Genomic DNA, 19,849 nt, shown 5'->3' with positions numbered 1-19,849 from the left:
TAGGTATCTTCAGACCTTCCAATAGTGTGGGGTAATCCACATCTCACCATAGAGCCACATAATTCAGTTCCATATGTTATACATGTGTGCCCTTGGAAACGTGGAGTACTCAAAGGTATCATATCCACTGAGAAAATATTAACTACCAAACTGTGATAGAAATATGAGAAGAAACAGAAATGTTATTCATAGATCTTTGTAATAAACGACCCAGAGGAAAATTTAGGCTTCCATTTCAGTCACTGGCTTTCTAAATCCTGTAACCAGAGGTTTGGGGCATATATTTTATGCACCATGTTATATTATCTTAACTGTTTATTCAAATGTATTTGTAGAACAACTTCCTAAAAGTACTTACTCAAGATACTTAAGAGTATTTACATCTAAAATTTGATAAATATTTTCAAATAGTTATACCAGTTTATGAATCCAGCAGCAATCTGTTAGAAGATATTATAAAAACAGCTGCATGCATTTAACTGATATATGAAAATAGGTTAACATTTAGTATGTGTTAAGTATTTTCCCTTTATCTCTAAAAGAATTTACTTGTACAAATGTTTCCTAAGGTCCCTGAACCGAGTTACTTGCTTGAGAATGGGGGTGGGATGTATTTCTACAAGCACTAGAAAAGAGGAAGATGAGAAGTGATAGAAGATAATAGTTAGACCTAAGGGCTATGATTCACCAAGGGAACAAGCTATCCTAAGTGTAAGAGAATTAAATGCTTCATTGGTGAATAAATCCTAATAAAGTAATAATCATAATGTAAGTAAGTGGACACAATTTTAGAAGTACAGGAGGCATATACTTGATAGCCACTCTGTTCTCCATAGAAGCTAGCTTCTCATTCTGTGTGCCTCATTAACAAATCTTCAAGAAAAGTGTATATACTCACCATAGAAGGCATAGAGGATAGAGACCTGTTGCAGAGCATAAAGTCCAGAGAGTAAACTAGATGCTCATTTTGTTCGCAAGCAGAAGGAAAATTTCAGAATGCCCAACACAATGATCTATTCATTAACACTATAATAGACTGTACTGTGTGGGAAGAACCCTGCACCCATTGTTACTTCCAAAGTCTTTTATCTCACATGTCACCATAGGAAGGATTTGTTAACATGTTCACATTACTTTTCAAACATTTGGCTTTATAAAATCCATTAGTAATGTGATAGGTACATTTGAAATATAGTAACCCTATTCCAAGCATGTCAGTAAAGTAACATATTTTATGATTTTATAGTAATGTAGAAGCTGTGCTTTGTTTTAGAGAATTTTCAATTTCAGCCAAGTGTGGTGATGCATACCTGTAGTCCCAGAACTCTTCAGAGCTGAGATAAGAGGACTGCAAATTTGAACTCAGCCTAGGCAAATTGGGGAGACCAATTAAAAATTAAAAATATATAAAAATAAAATAAATATATAAATAATATAAATATAATTTATGTAAATATAAGTAATAAATAAATTGCAGAGACCAATAAAAATAAAAATAAAAAATAAACCCATAGCCTCTTGGTTCAATCTCCAGTAGTACAAAAATTTAATTTTCATTTTGATTATCAGTGGTAATAGTTGGTGGATTTTTCCTTTGTTTTCAATTTTTAACTATTTTTTGTAAACAGAAACAACCCACTCAGAGTTTTCATGAATATTTTTCATAAAATATAATAAATCTGTTTCCCATTATGTAAAAAGCAATGCATTATGCTACTTATAAGAAATGTAAAAAGAAACCACAAATTGTGGGCCATCTCTGAACTGAGAATGTTTGTGGACACCTTAATAAAACCTCCAAGTCTGTGAAAGACTCTTGAAGTCATTTAAATGGACCCAAGAAAAATTAAATAATTACATTTTACCTGTCTTACCCTTTTAGTATCATTTTATGTTCCTTTCATCAGGATTTTTGAGAACATGAACTGTTAAAGCATATTTTCAGTAATCAGATAGGGCCTCTTTAAAACATGAGGTATCAAAAGTGCCCCAGGACCTTGATCAGGTGTCTCGGGTTGAACAGAGCTGGAACACAGGTTTGGTGATTATTTTGAATATTGCCAATGTGATATGTTTCCTGCCTCCAAGAAATTTATGACTCAATGTGGGAATAAGTATCTATAAATCATCTCAATAAAGGTATACTGTGATAAATTGAAAGTGTAATGGTGGTGCCAGGGAACATGGTAGAGGGAGATATTAATTTCTGCAGTGAGAGTCTTAGAGGGCTTTATAGGTGATAATGGGCTTGAACAGGACCTTGAAAGATGAGGTAGAATTTGTCAGCTAATGTGAGTGGAGAGGACATTCCAGCAGAAGAAACAGCTGTATTGAAATATAAAGACAGACATTGAAAATAAAAAAATAATGATACCTGGATGTGATTGTGCGTGTGTGTGTGTGTGTGTGTATTTGATAATACAGAATAGCGTAGAGTTAGAAATATAGACCTTATTTCTGCGGAAGACTTCTGTTTTACAGTACTTCTATTTTTGTTAGTACATATTTGCAATACATAATATTTAAATACATTGTGTGAAATTGATACATGTACATAACACATCCTAATTAGTTTTACTTCCCCTTCCCCTTCCCTCACTTCCTTGTCCCTCCATCTCTTGGAATTCTTCCCATTGGCCAAAGATCTGTCTCCTTGTTTCCTGTTATCTTTTGTTTTTCTTTTTATTTATACTTTGGGTTTCTCATATAAGAATAAGCATGTGATATTTAAGCTTGTATGTTGGATATATTTCCCTTAATTTTATTTTCTCAAGGTGTGTCCATTTTCCTACAACTGACTCAAGTTTATTCTTCATTATGGTGGAGTAGTACTGCATTATGTAAAACTATGTACCAGATTTTCTTTATCCATTCATCTGTTGATTGACATATGGGCTGTTTCCAAGATTTAGCTATTACAGGTTGTGCTGCTGTAAGCATGGGTATGCATACAGCACTGTAATATGTTGTCTTTATCTCTTTCAAAAAGATACCAAGAAGGTGATTAGCTGGGTCAAATGGAATTTATATTTTTAGGCTTTTGAGAAATCACCACACTGATTGCAATAGTAGTTGTACTAGTTTACGTTCCCACCATCAATGTAGAAATGCTCCCTTTTCCAATGCAGCCTCACCAGCATATGTTATTTGATGGCTCGATGATAGTCATTCTTTCTAGAATAACACAGAACCTCGGTGATATTTTCATTTGTGTTTCTGTAATGGGTAGAGAAGGTGAATGTTTTTTTAAATGCATTTATTGACCATTTGTACTTCTTATTCTGAGAAGCACAGTATCTCTTCACTGCAGTTGCCCTTATCTTGATTGTGCTTTTGTTTCATTTTGGAGAGATGTTATTTTTCTGAATTCTTCATATAGTCTGAATATTAGTCCTCTTAGTAGCTGGGAAAATTTAGTAGCTTAGTCATAATAGTAGCTGGGAAATTTTTTCCCTTCTGTAGGTAGTCTCTCTTCTCTGTTGGTTATTTCCTTTCCTGGGCTGAAGCTTTTTAATTTACTATAATCCCCTTTGTTGATTCTTGATTTTTCTCTTGTGCAATTAAAGTTCTGTTCAGAAGATCCTTGCCTATGCCTATGCATTCAAGACTTTTACTTATTTTATTTTTCAGGAAATTAAGTGTTTGTGTTTTAATATTGAGATATTTGATCCATTTAGTACATAGTGAAAGATATGGGACTACCTTCAATCTTCTGCATATGGATAGCCTGTTTTTCCAGCACCATTTGCTAAAGAGTCTATCTTTCCTCCAGTGTATATTTTTGGCCCCTTTGTCAGAGATCAGATGGCTGAATGTGCTTAGGTTTGTTTCTCAATCAGCTATTCTTTTTCATTGATCAACACATCTCTTTTTGTGCCAATATTATGCTGGTTTTATTATTATAGCTTTATAATGTAACTTGAAATTTGGGATTGTGATGCCTCCTGCTTTGCTCTTGTTGCAAGGATTATGTTTGCTATCCTGGGCATCTTCTGATTGCATATGAATTTTAGAATTATTTTTCATAGATCTATGGAAAATGGTGTTGATATTTTGATTGGAATTGTATTAAATCTATATATCAGTTTTGACAATATTAGTTATGCCTGTTCAGGAAAAGTGGATATCTTTCCATTTTATTTGAATTTTTTATTTTTTAAAAGTAAAACAAAATTTCATAACAAAATAATAAGATAACAACAGTTAATACACTGTATCATTTTTTAAAGTAGAGTACAAGACAGACAAAAAAATTCTTACAAAAAAAGAAGTAAACATGATAGCACAAAACTTTTTTTACAATGAACTGAGAAACTTAATTGTATAAATGAAACAAATTAGCTTATATATTAAAATATTTTTGAAACAATAAAATAAGTAATTTTGTCAATTATTTTAAATTCTCCCTACTTCCTATTTATCAGATATATCCATTAACTGATGAATGGATAAAGATATTGCCGTATTTAAACATAAATGAGTACTACTCTGCCATAAATAAAGAAAAACTTGCAGCATTTGTAGTAAATGGATGCAACTTGAGAACATAACGTGAAGTGAAATGTGAGACACACAAGATTAAATATCACATGGTTTTCTCTTCTATGAGAAACTTAAAATCTTCAATTTTCTGTTGTCCTCTTTCATCTTCATTTTCATAGTATTATAATTTTCATTACAAATATCTTTCACTGCCTTTGTTTAGTCGATTTCTGAGTATTCTGTTTTTCTTGCAACTATTGTGAGTGATATTGTTTTTCTGTTTCTTTCTCAGTGGGTATATATTATTGGTATACAGGAATGCTATTGATTTTTATGTTTTGAGTTTTTATCCTGGTATGCTGTGGAATTTGTTTAATAATACTAGGAGTCTTTTATGGAATTTTTTGGGTCTTCTTTGTAGACAATCATGTCATCGCAAATAATGATAATTTGATTTCTTCCTTTTTGTACATATCCTTTTTCTTTCTCTTGCCTAGTTACTACAGTTCTAATGGACATCTTTGTCTTTTTCCTGATTTAGAAAAAAAAATAATTTTTTTCCCATTTAATAGAATGTTAGCAATAGATTTGTCAGAAATATCTTGTATCAGATTGAGATTAGGTCCTTACATACCTTTTTTTTAGAGTTTTTATTATGAAATGATATTTGATTATGTCAAAGACTTTTTTCATCTATTGAAACAATTATGTGATTTTTTTATCCCTGCTTCTTTTTATATGATGTATTACCTTTATTGATTTGGATATGTTAAACCATCCTTGTCTCTCGGGCATGAAGGTGACTTGTTTATAATGTATGATTTTTTTTTGATGATTTGTTGTATTCTGTTTGCCATTAACTGGTTGAGTATTTTTGCATCTATGTTTATTAAAGAGATTGCCCTGGTTTTTTTTTTGTTTTGTTTTGGTTCCAGGGATCAAACTCAGGACCTCATGCTTGCCAGGCAGGCGCATTCAACATTGTATTGATTAATCTCCAAATGTTTGCATAATTTCTGTGGTTTCTTTCCCATTAATTTCTAGTTTCATTGCACTAAGATCTGATAGTATGCATGAGATACTTTCAATTTTTTATTCATCTATGCATGCTTTATTGGTTAGTATGTGGTCTATTTTTGAGAAAATTCTGTGTGCTGCCGAGAAGAATGTGTATTTTGTTGGGTGGAACAATTTACAGATATCTATTAATTCTACTTTTTCTAATCTGTGGATCAACTTTGTTCACTTTTTCTGTCTATTTGGGCTATCTTTTCATTATAGTGAGTTATTGAGTTCCCCAACTATAACAATATTGATGTTAATCTGTTTTTTTCTGTCCAGTGGTTTTTTTTTTTATAGCTGGGTGCACTAGTGTTCAGTGCATATAGATTTATAATTGCCACCTCTTTCTATTGAATTATTCCTTTAAATAATATGTACTGACCTTCTTTGCCTCTTTATATCAGTTTTAGCTTGAAATCCCTGATTGCTAGCCTTGCTTGCTTTTGGGGTCATGGCAAATGAAATACTGTTTACTTTACTTTGATTTTTAGCTTATGAAATTCTTTTGGGGTTAGATGTGTTTCTTGTGCACAGTATACTCCTGGGTTTTGTCTTTTGATCCAATCTGCCAATCTCTGTCTTTTTATTAGGGAGTTGAGACCATTCACATTGAGAGTTATTACTGAGATATATTAATTTATTCCTGTCATTACATTATTTTCTTGTTCATACTTCTTTGTTTCTCTTCTGTTTAATAGCTCGCCCTATCTGATGTATTTATTCTATTAGCATTTTTGGCTTTATTCTTTCTAGGATATCTTTCAGAATTTTTTGGAGTGTTAGTTTATTGGTGATGAATTCTTAAGGTGCTCTTTTGTCATACAAAGGCCTTATTTATCCATTAAGTTCAAAAGATAGTTTTCCAGGAGATATTATTCTAGGTGGGAAGTTTGTTGCTTTTAATTTCTTTTTTACTGCTTGAAACATTTCACTCCAAGCTCTCCTGGCCTTTAAGGTTTGGGTTAAGAAGTGTCTTGTAATACTAACGAGTTTGTCATTATAAGTGATTTGTTGGTATTTCTGAACAGCTTTTAAAATTCTGTCCTTGTGTTGGACTTCTGCGATGTGTACTAGGATGTGTCATTGTCGCTGGCGGGGGCAGAGAGTCCGCATGATCCCGGGCCTGACTCTCCCAAAGACGCAGAAGGTTGTGGAAGAATCAGATAAAGATCAAAAGCTTAGAAGCAACATTTGTATTTTAATTCAGCAAGCATGCAAGAGTACAGCTGCCTTCTCTCAGAGAGACAGGCAGGGGTGCCCGAAACAGAGCCACAGTTAAATGTAGGCTTAAGGTGTTGAGCTTATAGTAGTCTGGGCCCCTCCTGTCTTTGGGTGAGGGCGCCCCTACTTGATTGGTCGATTGGTTCATTATAGAAAGGATGGGGAAGGGTCTTTTAGGGGCTTTTCGTTTTCTAGGGTCAGGGTTCCTTCTTTTTCTTTTAACTTTTGCAGACTAAACTTTGCAGGGTACAGCGTAAAGAGGAAGTATGACATGACGGCAGGGTGTCAGCTCTTCACAGGTGGTTAAGCCTATTTAACTGTCTGTCTAAACTCCCTGGAGGGGGGGGGGTCCCTCGTTTTTCCCTACCTATGGGTTTCCCTACATCTTGGAGAAGATCTTTTCTGATTGTGGCTATTTGGGGTTCTATTTGCCTCACTTATCTGCATATTAAGTTCTTTTCTGATACTTGGAAAGTTGTCTGCTATTATTCCTGTAAAAAAGTTTTTTTATGCCATTCTAATTCTCATTAATATTAGATTATTCTTCTGTGCATCATCTCGCAACTGTTGGATCATTTTCTATGAACACTTGCTGCTTTATCTCTGAGTGTATGGCCACTTGCATCAGCTTTATCTTCTAGTTCTAACACCTACTGCTTACAATGATTTTTTTCTGCTGCCCATACATTCAATAGAATTTTTATCTCGTGAATATCTGTATGGTACCTTTTCATGATTATGATTCTTTGCTAAATGGGTCATTCATTGTCTTAGTTACTTTTTTCATTGTTGAGACAAAACACCTGACACCTAAAGTTAAGGGAGGAAAGGTATATTTCGCTCACAGTTTGTAGAGGTTTTAGTCAGTAGTTGGCTAGCTTGAAGGCAGGGTGGCACAACAAAGCAGCATCACAGAGGAGAAACTTTATGGCAAAGCAGGGCAGGCAGATGACAGCAAGTAGCAGCAAGTGACATGCAACTAGTGCAAAGAGCAATAGCAGCTTCTTTCTGTCCTTTGTATTTTATCCAGGCTACTCAGCCTTAGGCAGTAGCACTCACAGCCTGAGTGAGGCACTTTTAACCCCACCTAGAACTATGCCAAACTAATCAGTGGACTGATTTAGTATTCACATACCACTGATCTCAGAATCATGCACTCCAGTTCCACCCACCTCTGAAAAGCTCTACCTATGACCATATGACCACATGGAGGACATCTAACCACAGACCGTAACATGCATGTTTTGTATGTTGTGTTTAGCTCATATAGCTTTTCATTACTATCTCCTATAAGCTTATTAATAATTTTATTTATTCAGTCTATTATCTGTTTGGTTATATCATTTGTGAGATCACTGAGTACCTCATTGATCTGGGTTAGTTTTTGTCTCCTTTTAATTTAATTTATTTTGTTATTGTTCTTTATGTTGTGCCAAGCGAGCCGATAAATCACCAAACACTAGGACCAATGACAAAATTAAACTGAAAGTTTATTCACGCGTGTGAGCTCCACTCCCTAAGCGAAGTGAAGCCCCGAAGCAGGGGACAGTACAGGTTTATAGGTAACTCAAACAAAGAAGTTCAGGGAGAGGCCAATATGTCCTTCAGCCAGCTGCAAAATATCTTTCACAACCCAGTTCTTTTTCATCCTACCTATCTTGCCAAGATAGGGCCTTATGTGGCTACAGGGTTCGGTGGTTACAGGGAGGCACCGGGCACCATCTGTTCCCGGGGAGCGATAAAGCATGTTTACAGGAGCAGAACAAGCGGCTATCTTGTGGGGAATTCCAGCACTCTATAAGGGGAGGAGTATGAGGGGAGTTTATTTACAGGCCAAGATGGCCTTTCTTAGGTTCACTTTGGTCTCACACTTTAGACAGGATCTCACAGTATAGTACAGGCTAGACTTGAACTCATGGTGATACTCCTGGCTCTGTCTCCCGCGTGCTAGTATTACAGGCATGTGCCACCATGCCTGTAGTTTCCTCTTTTACCACTTCACATAGTTCAGCTATTTGGCTGGTGCTATATGGATCTCCTTTGCACCAACTGGGAGATTTTGTAGGCATTTTCTCGCCTTGTTTTCTCGTGTTTCTATTGTTTGTTTTTTCTGAGGATTGAAAGTCAGTTACTATGTAAAGACTTTATTGCTAGCATGGAGTTCAAAGTTTATCTCAAAGAGTTACCAAAGTCCTAGCAGTTTCAGCACTGCTGAAAAGTCCAAGTTCAAAGCTTCCTCTGAGATTTAAAGCAAACTCTTAGCTGGAAGCATATTTACAAATGAAACGAAAGTTAAACACTTCCAACATACAATGGCACAAGATAAGCATCACCATTCCAAAAGATAAAATAGGGAAATAGAAAGGAACAGAACCAAAGCAAGTCCAAAATCCAGAAGGGGAAACGTTAAGTCCTGTAATTCCATGTCCATCATTCCAGGCAATCTGTGGCAAAATGTGAACACCGAAGGGCTCAGTGGCTCTGCCCCTACAGTACTTGTAGTGGTTGTAGATCCCATAGTTTCTCTCTTGGGCCATCTTTGCTCACTCCTTGCAGCTTTCTTCAGATGATCCATGCTCCTGGCTTCTTCAACCTTCTGTGGTCTCCACTGAACCTTTGGCTTCACACTTACAGCTTCACACACTGCCCTCTCAAGGGCAATCTCTCTGGCCACCCAGGCCTTCTTCTGAAATCTGAGTGGAAGCCTTCCTGACCCCACAACTCTTGTATTCTACATGCACTTAAAATCGAGCACTATGTGGATGATGACATGGTCTGTTGCCAGCTGGAACAGTAGCCAGGTCTTCTTCTCTCTTGGCTGTTGGAGTCCAATGCCTGGGTCACTGAGCTCCTTTTCCTGCTGGGCGAGTTCAATCAAAGATGTCTTTCCTAGGGCTGCATTCCCTCCAGTTACTCCCAGTTTCCATGTCCCCCTGTAGGTCACTCTGTGTCCCCTTTGTACATCACTGCTTTCTCTGTCTAGATTTATGGCCTGTGGGTTTGTGAAGTGCCCCTCTGCTGCAAACCACCCTCTGTCTGTACAAATCAGGCTGTAGTAACTCCCCAAGATGAAGTGTATCCCTGATCAAATTGATAGATGAATAAAACAAACAGACCATGTGCTGGGTATAGGTAACAGGGCAGAGGGTCAACCAGTCCACTGGTCTCTATATGAGCAATTTCAGACCTAGCCTTCTCAAAAAACCCCACACAACTGGCCTGGCTTCTCACCAAAAAGGGCAGGACCTCCATACCCTTCACAGCCTAAACTTAAACTTTTCAATGGGTCTGTATGTAGCTTGCACCCTCTCTGTGACTGTCTCTTGTGGCCATCTCTTACTTAGTCACTGTGGTATGGTGACTTCAGGAACCCAGAAGTGTAATTTTCTGCGGTTCCTTCTTAAACAATTAACCTCTTCCCAGAATGGCTCCTGATTAAATCTTCTCAAATATTGCAGGCAAGGCACAGCATTTCTGCTCCAACTGTAGACTTCCAAGTAGAAGTTGTTACTTTCAGAGTAAAACCCCATGCTGGTTTTTGTAATTTATAATAACTAGACTCTCTTTGAGGCTAACATTGCTACCCTGGTCTTTTGTTTGTGCCTGGAGCTTCCAACCCTCTCTGAGCTTAGTGGAGACAGGCCCTCCTCCTCAGGAGCTGGGGTTTGTGTTCTACACTGTGGTGTTAATGTTCTTTTCTCTGCATTGTATTCATTTTCCCCAGATTCTCTGTAGTTTCCAGTTTTCCAGTTGGTTCCTCCTTAATTCCTGGAGATCTACTTATTTTTTTCTTGAATAAGTATTTTTCCAGGTGTCTCAATTCCAGCTTCTGGAGCATCTATATTTTGTTGCACGTCTTTACTCTACCATTTTTAATCTCCTTACTTTATTTCTTATTACGGTCAGAGCTCCTGAAGACATTTTATGAAAAAACTGAGTCTTTATGAAGCAGATCTAGAGCTAATATATAAAACAGACATGAGGAGAGAGAGCAGTTAGATCTAGGAGATCAATTGCAGGTCTTTGGGAATATGCCAGATAATCATTTCTTACAGTTTTTAGTTAAAATGGGGCTTGTGTCCCCACTTTCAAAAATAGACCATAAGATAAGCATTTAATTGAAAGTACTGTATCTGAAAGATGACCACAGGATGCACTTTATGAGAATGAAAAAATAAAATGCTAATGGAAGAAAGCCAATAACAAGTGAGTATCAGGTTACTTTTTAAAACTGGGGCCTTGCTAGAGGTCTTCAGAGAAAATTATCACACTGAAGGTCAAGGAAGTTAGAGTAATTTAATGACTGAAGTTTTCTCTTAGGGCAAACTCCCATGGCAGTAAATCCTCCTAGGCACAGAGTTTCAGGAAAGCACTGGTATGTATGTGACCTCTCTGCTGAGGGGATTTTAATGGGGACATTGGCAACATGTACTAATATTGATGTCATGGCACATTAATTGGTAGGAAAAAAATTTTAGAAATGGATAGATTTGAAATTTGAACAGTAGCTAGCCATGAGCTAAAACCATGTTGCAAGTATGCCTGTGTGGAGGTTTATATTTCCATACCTATTTGGCCATGAAACAAATAGTAAAGATTGACCATTCTAAAAGATATTTAAAGGCAATCCAAACTAAGCCAATAAAGGAGGGTTAAAAAACTGGGAAAACTTCAAGATAACTAAAAAAAGTGAAAATGATGATGCTATTGCATGTTGGCTTTCTATGAGAATCAGATTCTGAGATGGGAAATTAGCATGGAGATAATTTACTAGGGACTGTTTTGTGTTATATTCATTACTTTTGAAAGGAAAAGTAAGAGTATACTGGCCGGAAGGAGAAGATGAATTTCAATACATGCACAGTGATGAGTTCAGCCAATTCATGAAGGTGTTTGAAGCTGGAAAGCCTCTTTGGCATTGTCCTATGTTGGCAGAAGGAGATGCACTGTATAGTGCTGGGGTGATTTCTCATGGGAAGTGGCCTACATGTGGAAGGTGGCTGTACTTTGAGTTAGACTTTTTTTTGTCATACTGGCAATATTGAATGCTGAGCCACACACATATTGGGAGAACACTGCCACTGAGAGACCTCTACAGGTTCCTTTTTCTTTAAATTTTATTTTGAGACAGGCTCTGACTAAGTTGACCAGGCTGGCCTCAAACTTTTAATCATCGTGACTTAGCTTCCTGAGTAGCTAGTATTACAGGCATGTGCCAGCAGGCCAAGCTAGGCACTGAGGCTTCTGTTTGAAAGTAAAATAATAACAAAAGAGGGTTGAGCTGATGCTTCAGTTTCATCATAATTTTGAGTAACTAAAAAAGTAAGTCCTTCATTCCTGAAAAGTGTATGGGTTGTATTGTCATACAGCCACTATATCTGCATTTGGAGAAAATTGAATATGAAAAGATAAAGGAGAAAAGAGGCCTGAATGTATTTCTGATACTAAGCAACTCTAAAGAAAGTGATACCATTAAATTTGAAAGGGAAACAATCAGAGACAGGTATACTGGTGAGGATGGAGAAGCCTAGTTCTTTCTTGACTTGAGAATTACTATGCCAGTAAATTTCAAAAACATGGAAAATGTAGAATAAGTAAACCTATATATTGAAACATGGAACTTTAAATGAAAACAAACAAAACTAAGTAAAAATCACCATGTTTGTACTAATGGAAATAATATGTTCATGATTAAATGCATCAAAACATGATGACTTCTCTATTTATTAACCTTAAAATGACCTTTCTGGTTGGGTAGATATTAGAATGCAAAAAGCTAATATTACTGTCCATTATTACAAGATTAGTGTATAACACATTTTAGAAACACAGTAATGGCCTGTAGTTTATTTGTAGTAGTAATATATTTAAATAAATTTCCATTATTTTAGAAACTTTTTTTGGACAAGACTAATATTTAGGTGAAGATGGATAGGCATTAATCCTTAGAATGTACTTTCGTTGGGTTTTTTTTTTTTTGGTACCGGGGATCGAACTCGGGTCTTTGTGCTTGCAAGGCAGGCAGCAGAACCACTGAGCTAAATTCCCAGCAGAGAATGTACTTTTTTTTTTTTGGTACCAGGGATTGACCTTGGAACTGTGTGCTTGCGAGGCTGGCACCAGAACCACTGAGCTAAATCCCCAGCCCGAGAATGTACTTTTGTAACAGTAATCCTATATTAACTTTTATTGCAATGACATATATGGTTCACAAGTATGATGTTCAGATGGTTACAGACATTCATGTTTGCAATAATGCAATTCATTATTTTATATAGTATGCTTTATTAGTGCCTATTGATTATACAAAATATTGGATTTGATGTGGTATTTTATACATGCACGTATCAATTTCATCATACACATCTCCCTTATAATCTTCTTTTACAACCTCCCCTCCCCTACATTTTTTGCCTACATAGATCCCATGTCCCTAGCATGAGTGTTCTGGAAACTTTATGAGGATGTTATACTCATCAAGTCAGTTTCCATAAGCTTGTGAATGAAATTTTAAAAAGCAAATTTTAACAACAAACTGGTAACTGTATAAACTTATGATGATACCCCTAAAGCCCCCTTCTATGTTTAGAGCTATGAAGCTAAATAATTAATTTGGGGTTTGGACTCCAAAAATATGGTGTAGAATCTGAGCCCCAAGCCATACAACTATCAGCTATTTTGTTGCTGATTTTGTTCTCTGATTTCCAGTTATGGCACTTAAAGCCAAGACTCTTGGGCACATCCCAGAACAAATGTCAGATGCACTGTTTATTTGCTGTAGTGAGTGCATGCTTTCTCAGTGTCTATGTGTGAAAAACTCAAGGTTTGCAGTTGGTGGCGGGGTGGGGGGGGGCGATTTAGCTAAGTGGTTCCACTGCCTGCCTTGCAAGCTCAAGGTCCTGAGTTCGATCTGTGGTACCAAAAAAAAAAAAAAATTCATTTGGAAAACGATTCGCCAAACATATTTTCAAGCACATTATAGAAATAGCAATCTTTAAAGTATTTTAAAACAACTTTTACTTCATTGTTAACATGCAGTGGCTTTTTTTAAGACTAAGAGTAGGACTTCATAATTATCTTATGAATTATGAATTTTGAGCAACAAATGTACTTTCATCTCCAAGAAAAAGGATTTTAGAAATATTTAGTCACTAATGATATTTTATTTCTGACCAAGTGAAGAGAAACAGACAGACACAGACACAGGGACAGAGACAGAGACAAAGACACACACACACACACACACACACACACACACACACACGGGGGAGGGGGAGGGGGAGAGAGAGAGAGAGAGAGAGAGAGAGAACAATGGTAATTGAGTATCATGTTTAATTCACGCTCATGTTTATCCACAAAGTTGGTGGCAGTGCATCTAAGAAAGTCTATTACAGAATCATTTATTGTTTTGTGAGTCATTTAAATATGTGAATAAAAATCAGGCTGTGAGAATTTAATATGTTTATCGTGGCCTCATGGCCTAAAACTATCTTTAATTATTATACAACAAGAATATTTTCACATAACATATATTCCATGTCCTTAAAGTGGCAAGTCTGTGGATGTTATAGAACACTGTATAGATCCAGTGTTTACATGTAGTCTCCAAGCTTCTTTAAATCTTTTTATTCCACAATAGGAAACTAAATACAAATGACTAACATTTAAGGTAGTTTCTCATTGTGCTTGTAAATTTAGATACTAATCTGAACATTCTTGATATAGTTTCGTGAAATTCTCTTTTATCCATTATCCTTTAAAAAAAATTATCCATGGGGCCAGGGATTTAGCTCAGTGGTTCCACTGCCTGCCCTGCAAGCTCAAGGACCCAAGTTCGATCCCCAGTACCGAAAAAAACAACAACAAAAAACCCAACAAATTCTCCATGATTCTTAGTAATCTGTCAGCAGCAGAAAATAGGTAACAGAGTTCTATTTTGCCAATGTCAACAATCACTTTAGTGAGCCACTTTTTCAGTCCTATAATCCTAGCACCCTAGGAGGCTAAGGCAGGAGAATCAAAGATTTGCATCCAGCCCGGGGAAACTTTGGAAGACTTTGTCTCAAAATGAAAAATAAAAATGGCTAGAGATTAGCTCAGTGTGAAGCTCCTGGGTTCAATCCCCAGTAAAGTGACCCAAATTACCTTGTATCTTGTTCAGTAACATCTAAAAGTGCATTTAAACTCGTTGAAATTTGATTATACATTTAGTTCAACACAAAACTAATATATAAAAATACAAAATATAGGGCTGGGGATTTAGCTCAGTGGTTCCGCCACCCTACATGGCAAGCGCAAGGTCCAGAGTTCAATCCCCAGTACCAAAAAAAAAATACAAAATACAAAATATAATCAAGATTTGTTTATAAAAATTTGGAATTAGATGTTGCCATATTGAAGTTAGATCTACTATTGTGCTCACACAAGAAAGCTTCATCCAAACAACTGTAAACAAGATTTTAGTCAGCTTTGGTAAAGCCTTCTTTAAAATTTCTGTTCTTTAAACTTCTGCTTAATGTCTAATAGTACAAAATATTTAATGTGTAATAATATAGGTGTTCTTGTATTAAGCCTACATTTAAACAAGATAGAAATAGATTTTAGTTGACATTGTGCTCCTCTCTGAAATGATACACTTTCTTAAAAGATAATTTTTTACCAAGAGCCAGCTTTAAGATGACAAATTCAGTTCAAAATATAATTTCCAATGTTATGTGTGATAAAAACCACGACTTGTCACTTATATTTTCAGAATGTGATGCTGAGCAGAATTAGTGCCATTTAAATTTGCATTTTTCATTTAAAGCTTGGACAGTTTATTCATGTTATTCACCACAGTACAATGGCAAAATTACACATCTTATATTTTGCTATTTCCAGGGCCAAGGATTTAGCTCAGTGGTTTCGCCGCCTGCTGCTCAAGTGCAATGACCTGAGCTCTGTCCCCGGTACCAAAAAGAAAAAGAAAAAAAGTCATATTTTGCTATTTCCTATTTAAGTGTTATTGTGTTGCAAAAGAGCACATTCAGAAGTCAAAATTTGATTTTTAATGCTTTCTTAATGTATCCCACTGAAAACATTTCAAGTAAAATTTAAGAGAAAGTGTGTGTGTGTGTGTGTGTGTGTGTATTTAGCTTTGTTTTTAAGGAAAAATCTCAAAAACAATAGAATTAGCTTGAGAAAGCAGAGGATTTTAAAATATAAATATATATCCATAATAGGATGATTTCATTTTTACTATTAAGAGATTAATATTAAGTATTAATTAAAAAATATTAATAAATAATTCTCTTTATAATGAGAAGTCTTTGAGATTTGTCTTTTTCAACAATATAAACTAAGATACTTTTTTAAAATCCTAAGTGAACCATCCTTTGATTTTTTTTTTTTTTTGTACCGGGGATCGAACTCAGGTCCTTGCGCTTTCGCAGCAGGCGGCAAAACCACTGAGCTAAATCCCAGGCCCCCATCCTTTGATTTTTGCAATTTAAATAAAGTGCAAGTATTTCAGGACTTCAAACAATACCAGTATAATAATTAAGGATTGCTTTACATAAAATCTACCTTCATATTTAAGTTTAAGTATTTAAGATTTAAGTTTGAGTAGAGTTTAAGTATTTTAGGATTATCTAATATCTTCTCAAGTCAGACAACATTTTACAAACCAAAGTCCACCATCAACATGTGATTCTTTTAATTTTATAATTTAGTGTTATTTCAAAGTAGACTCACAATCATTCCCTTTTTACCATCACTTTCAGTTTATCATTTTATTCGATAACACCTCTCCCCAGCAAAGCCTCAATTTCTCTATCCATGGAATGACAACAGGAATACTCCCTGCATTTCTTGTTGGTTCCTATCAGTGGATGACAGTACAGTGAACCCCTAAATCATGATTCACAGAAGGCACTAAATAAATATTAGCCCTTGTCATTACTTTATTCAACTTGACAAACACCACTTCTCTCTTCATTATATCCTTTTCAAATTGTTATTTTAGTTAACTAATTAACCTCACCATATGCCAGCTTTCTTATTTGTAAGTTATAAGTAATATTCACATTTTCTAAGTGGTTATGAACATTAAATTGAATACAAGAAAAGAGCTCATGGAGTAGGTGCTCAATTATATATTGCTTATATTTAGTTTACTAACTCCCTTGTCTGACTATCTTCCCTTCCCATTTAGAAAAAGAAGTCTTTTCTAACATTTTAAAATCATACAGAAGCATCATTTGCATTGTTTCCAAAATATTATGAAGCATATTCAGTCATACAATAATAGGAATACAATAAAATAGAACAACATCATCAAGAAAGATTTAGAAATTTGAAGAAAAGCATAAATTTTGAAAATGGATATACTCTGTCAGGCAGAAGAAAGATATTCCTGCAACTCCATTGTTAACCGTGAGGCCCATATCAAATTGACACAGCATTCATGTAATTCTCAATTATATATTAGAGACTCAGTTCTCCCTTGGAGTGCAAGGCAAGTGGTAGATGCCCTAATCTAGTGAATAAAAATTCAAATATCTTTATGAAGAAGTATCTAGCAGCTGCTGAAACCAATGACCCATGATATTATAGTCTTAATATACATATGAATTTTGAACTAGCAACATGTTTTAACATTTTTATTAAAGTATTTTTTGTGTTTAAAAAACTTTGAAATGGTTTACAAATACTGGTAAACCTTTGTTTCTGAACACTGCACTTTTATGAAAAGTGATCCCCTCTTTGTTATTGTATGGAGAGGGACCTAAAGATGCTTTGTAATATTAAACTTCTTCAGGTAAAACTCAGGTAAAAATAAGCCATAAATAAGTTTACACTAAAAGGAAACATAGATAAATGAAGGTTTTATGTGGAGGCTTAGGTAACCAACTTCATAATGTGGTGAATCCAAATAAATAACCAAATAATTTCATTTAATACTAATGAATCATACTTGATAAATCTAAGAGCATATAGTAATTTAATAGAAGTTTGAAGGGATGGCAAGGAATAGAGATAATACAAGCATGGATTGAAGTTCTTCCAGGTAAATGGATAAGATGACATCTGTAATTATGCTTCATTAATTATCTTGCACCTGATATTGCCTAGTGCCAGAACGAACTTCTATAAGTGACTGAATTTCACTTACCATCTTATTTACACCAAACTTCTGACTTGGGATATTGTCTCACAATTTCTGTTATGTTTATGAGCAGTGCTTCCTAGGGAGTGGTATGTATAATCTCTGAAGCATTCAGTATGCTTTTTAATAGGTTTATTGAAGTATAATTAACTATAAATTACACATCCTTAAAATTTATACTTTGAGAAATTATATATATAAATATATAGGTTTATATATTTATATATTATAAATTTATAAATATATATTATATAGGATGTATTATATATATGGAACTTTTGACACACTTGAGATAATGGATATATCTACCACTCCAAAAACTTACATTATGTCCATTTTTATATGAGTACCACACAGTAATGGATTGCCCCACTGGAGCTCCAACTTTGTGTCCATTTTTGAGCCCTTTACCCTTTCCATTCTTCACACCTCAAACAAATCTTGCCATAGGCAACCAGTGATGTATTTTCTATCAGTTAACGTTTTATAACATTGTATATAAATGAAATAATAAGATGTGTACCCTTATATGGCTGTTTTCTTTTATACAAGATGATTATCTTGAGTTATATCCATATGGTACATGTATCAATAATGTATTCTTTTTAATGTTGAGTAGTATTCTTTTTTAAAAATTAATTTTATTGGTACATTTTAGGTATACAGTATAATGAAATTCATCATTGAAGATTTGTACCTTTACATAATATATCTTGATTCTTATTTTTCCCCATTCCCTTGCCCTCCTTTCAACCCCTCCACTCCTCTCTATTTACAGACTTTGTTTCCATTTTTCCATTTGATTATATTAATTCCATTCCCTTCTTTCCTTTCCCCTACCCCTCCCACTTCGCCTTCCCCTTTGCCCCTTTTCTTCCTGTTTCACATTACCTAGTATACATTTTGATCCTTATTTACTCTTTCAGTTTCTCACGCCAGAGAAACTATTCAGTATTTACACGTGTGTCCTGTTTATTTCACTTAAGAGTATCACCTCAATGTACATCCATTTAGCTATAAATGTCTCTAATTTCTTATTCTTTATGGCTGAGTAGTACTCCATTTTATTAAAACAAGCACACACATTTTCTTTATCCAGTCTCCAGTTGATGGGCAATTGGTCTGTTACAAACTGTGCCACTATGAATATGGATGCATCAGGGTGGTTTCTCTTGCTGTTCAGAAGCTTTTTAATAAGAAGAGATCCCACTTGTTGATTCTTTGTGCTTGTTCACGGGCAACTGAGGTTATGTTCATGAAATCTTTTCCTAAGCAGGTGGCTTCAAGAGTTCTACGTAAACTCTCTTCCAGCTGCTTTAGTGTTTTTGTTTTAATATTTAGATCTTTAATCCATTTTGATTTTAATTTAGTGCATGGTGAGAGATATAGGTCTAGTTTTAATCTTTGGCAAGTTGAAGCCCAATTTTTCCAGCACCATTTATTAAAGAGGCTGTCTTTCCTCCAGTGAGGGTGTTTGGCTCCTTTGTCAAAGATGAGGTGGCTGAGTGTGTCTGGAGTTATTTCTGCATCTTCTTATCTGTTCCACTGGTCCTCAGGTTGTTGAGTAGTATACTATGAAGGATAAATCACAATTTGTTCATCCATTGATGGACATTAATTTTTTTACCACCTATTTTATCAATTAAAAATAAAGTTGCTGTGCATATTTATGTTCAAGTCTTTTATATGGCCATATGCTTTCACTCCTCTAGTGTAAATCACTTATGAATGGAACAGTTAGATAGTATCATAACTGAATTCGTAATGCTAACTGCCAGACAATTCCCAAAGAAATTGCTTAATTTTCCATTCTTGCCAGAAATGTGTGGAAATCTCAGTTCCTCTATATGCTTGCCCTTGCTTAGTAGGGTTAGTCATTTTAATTTTAGTCTTTAGTATAACAATATTACAGTGAACTTTAAATTTGTATTTTAGTAA

At 35.2% G+C, this 19,849-nt stretch overlaps 1 protein-coding gene across 17 annotated transcripts in view; it reads left to right on the top strand.

Annotated features, from left to right (window-relative positions):
• Cfap47 (cilia and flagella associated protein 47) overlaps nucleotides 1–19,849 on the top strand; it is a 512,210-nt gene that overhangs the window by 257,537 nt on the left and 234,824 nt on the right. For all 17 annotated transcript variants that reach the window (XR_015442441.1, XR_015442442.1, XR_015442443.1 and 14 more), the window contains one exon: nucleotides 4–115. Coding sequence is in view for 14 of the 17 variants with exons in the window: in XM_087189881.1 (XP_087046007.1) it covers nucleotides 4–115 (112 nt within the window). In the remaining 3 variants the exon portion in view is untranslated. The remainder of the gene's footprint in view (nucleotides 1–3; nucleotides 116–19,849) is intronic.

This window comes from Heterocephalus glaber, unplaced genomic scaffold, assembly GCF_053883595.1.
Source record: "Heterocephalus glaber isolate CG9 unplaced genomic scaffold, H.glaber_assembly_v1.0 deba00001547, whole genome shotgun sequence".
In the NCBI taxonomy this organism is placed as follows: Eukaryota; Metazoa; Chordata; class Mammalia; order Rodentia; family Bathyergidae; genus Heterocephalus; species Heterocephalus glaber.
Note: the sequence above shows the minus strand (reverse complement) of the source record. Positions and strands in the feature narration are given on the sequence as shown.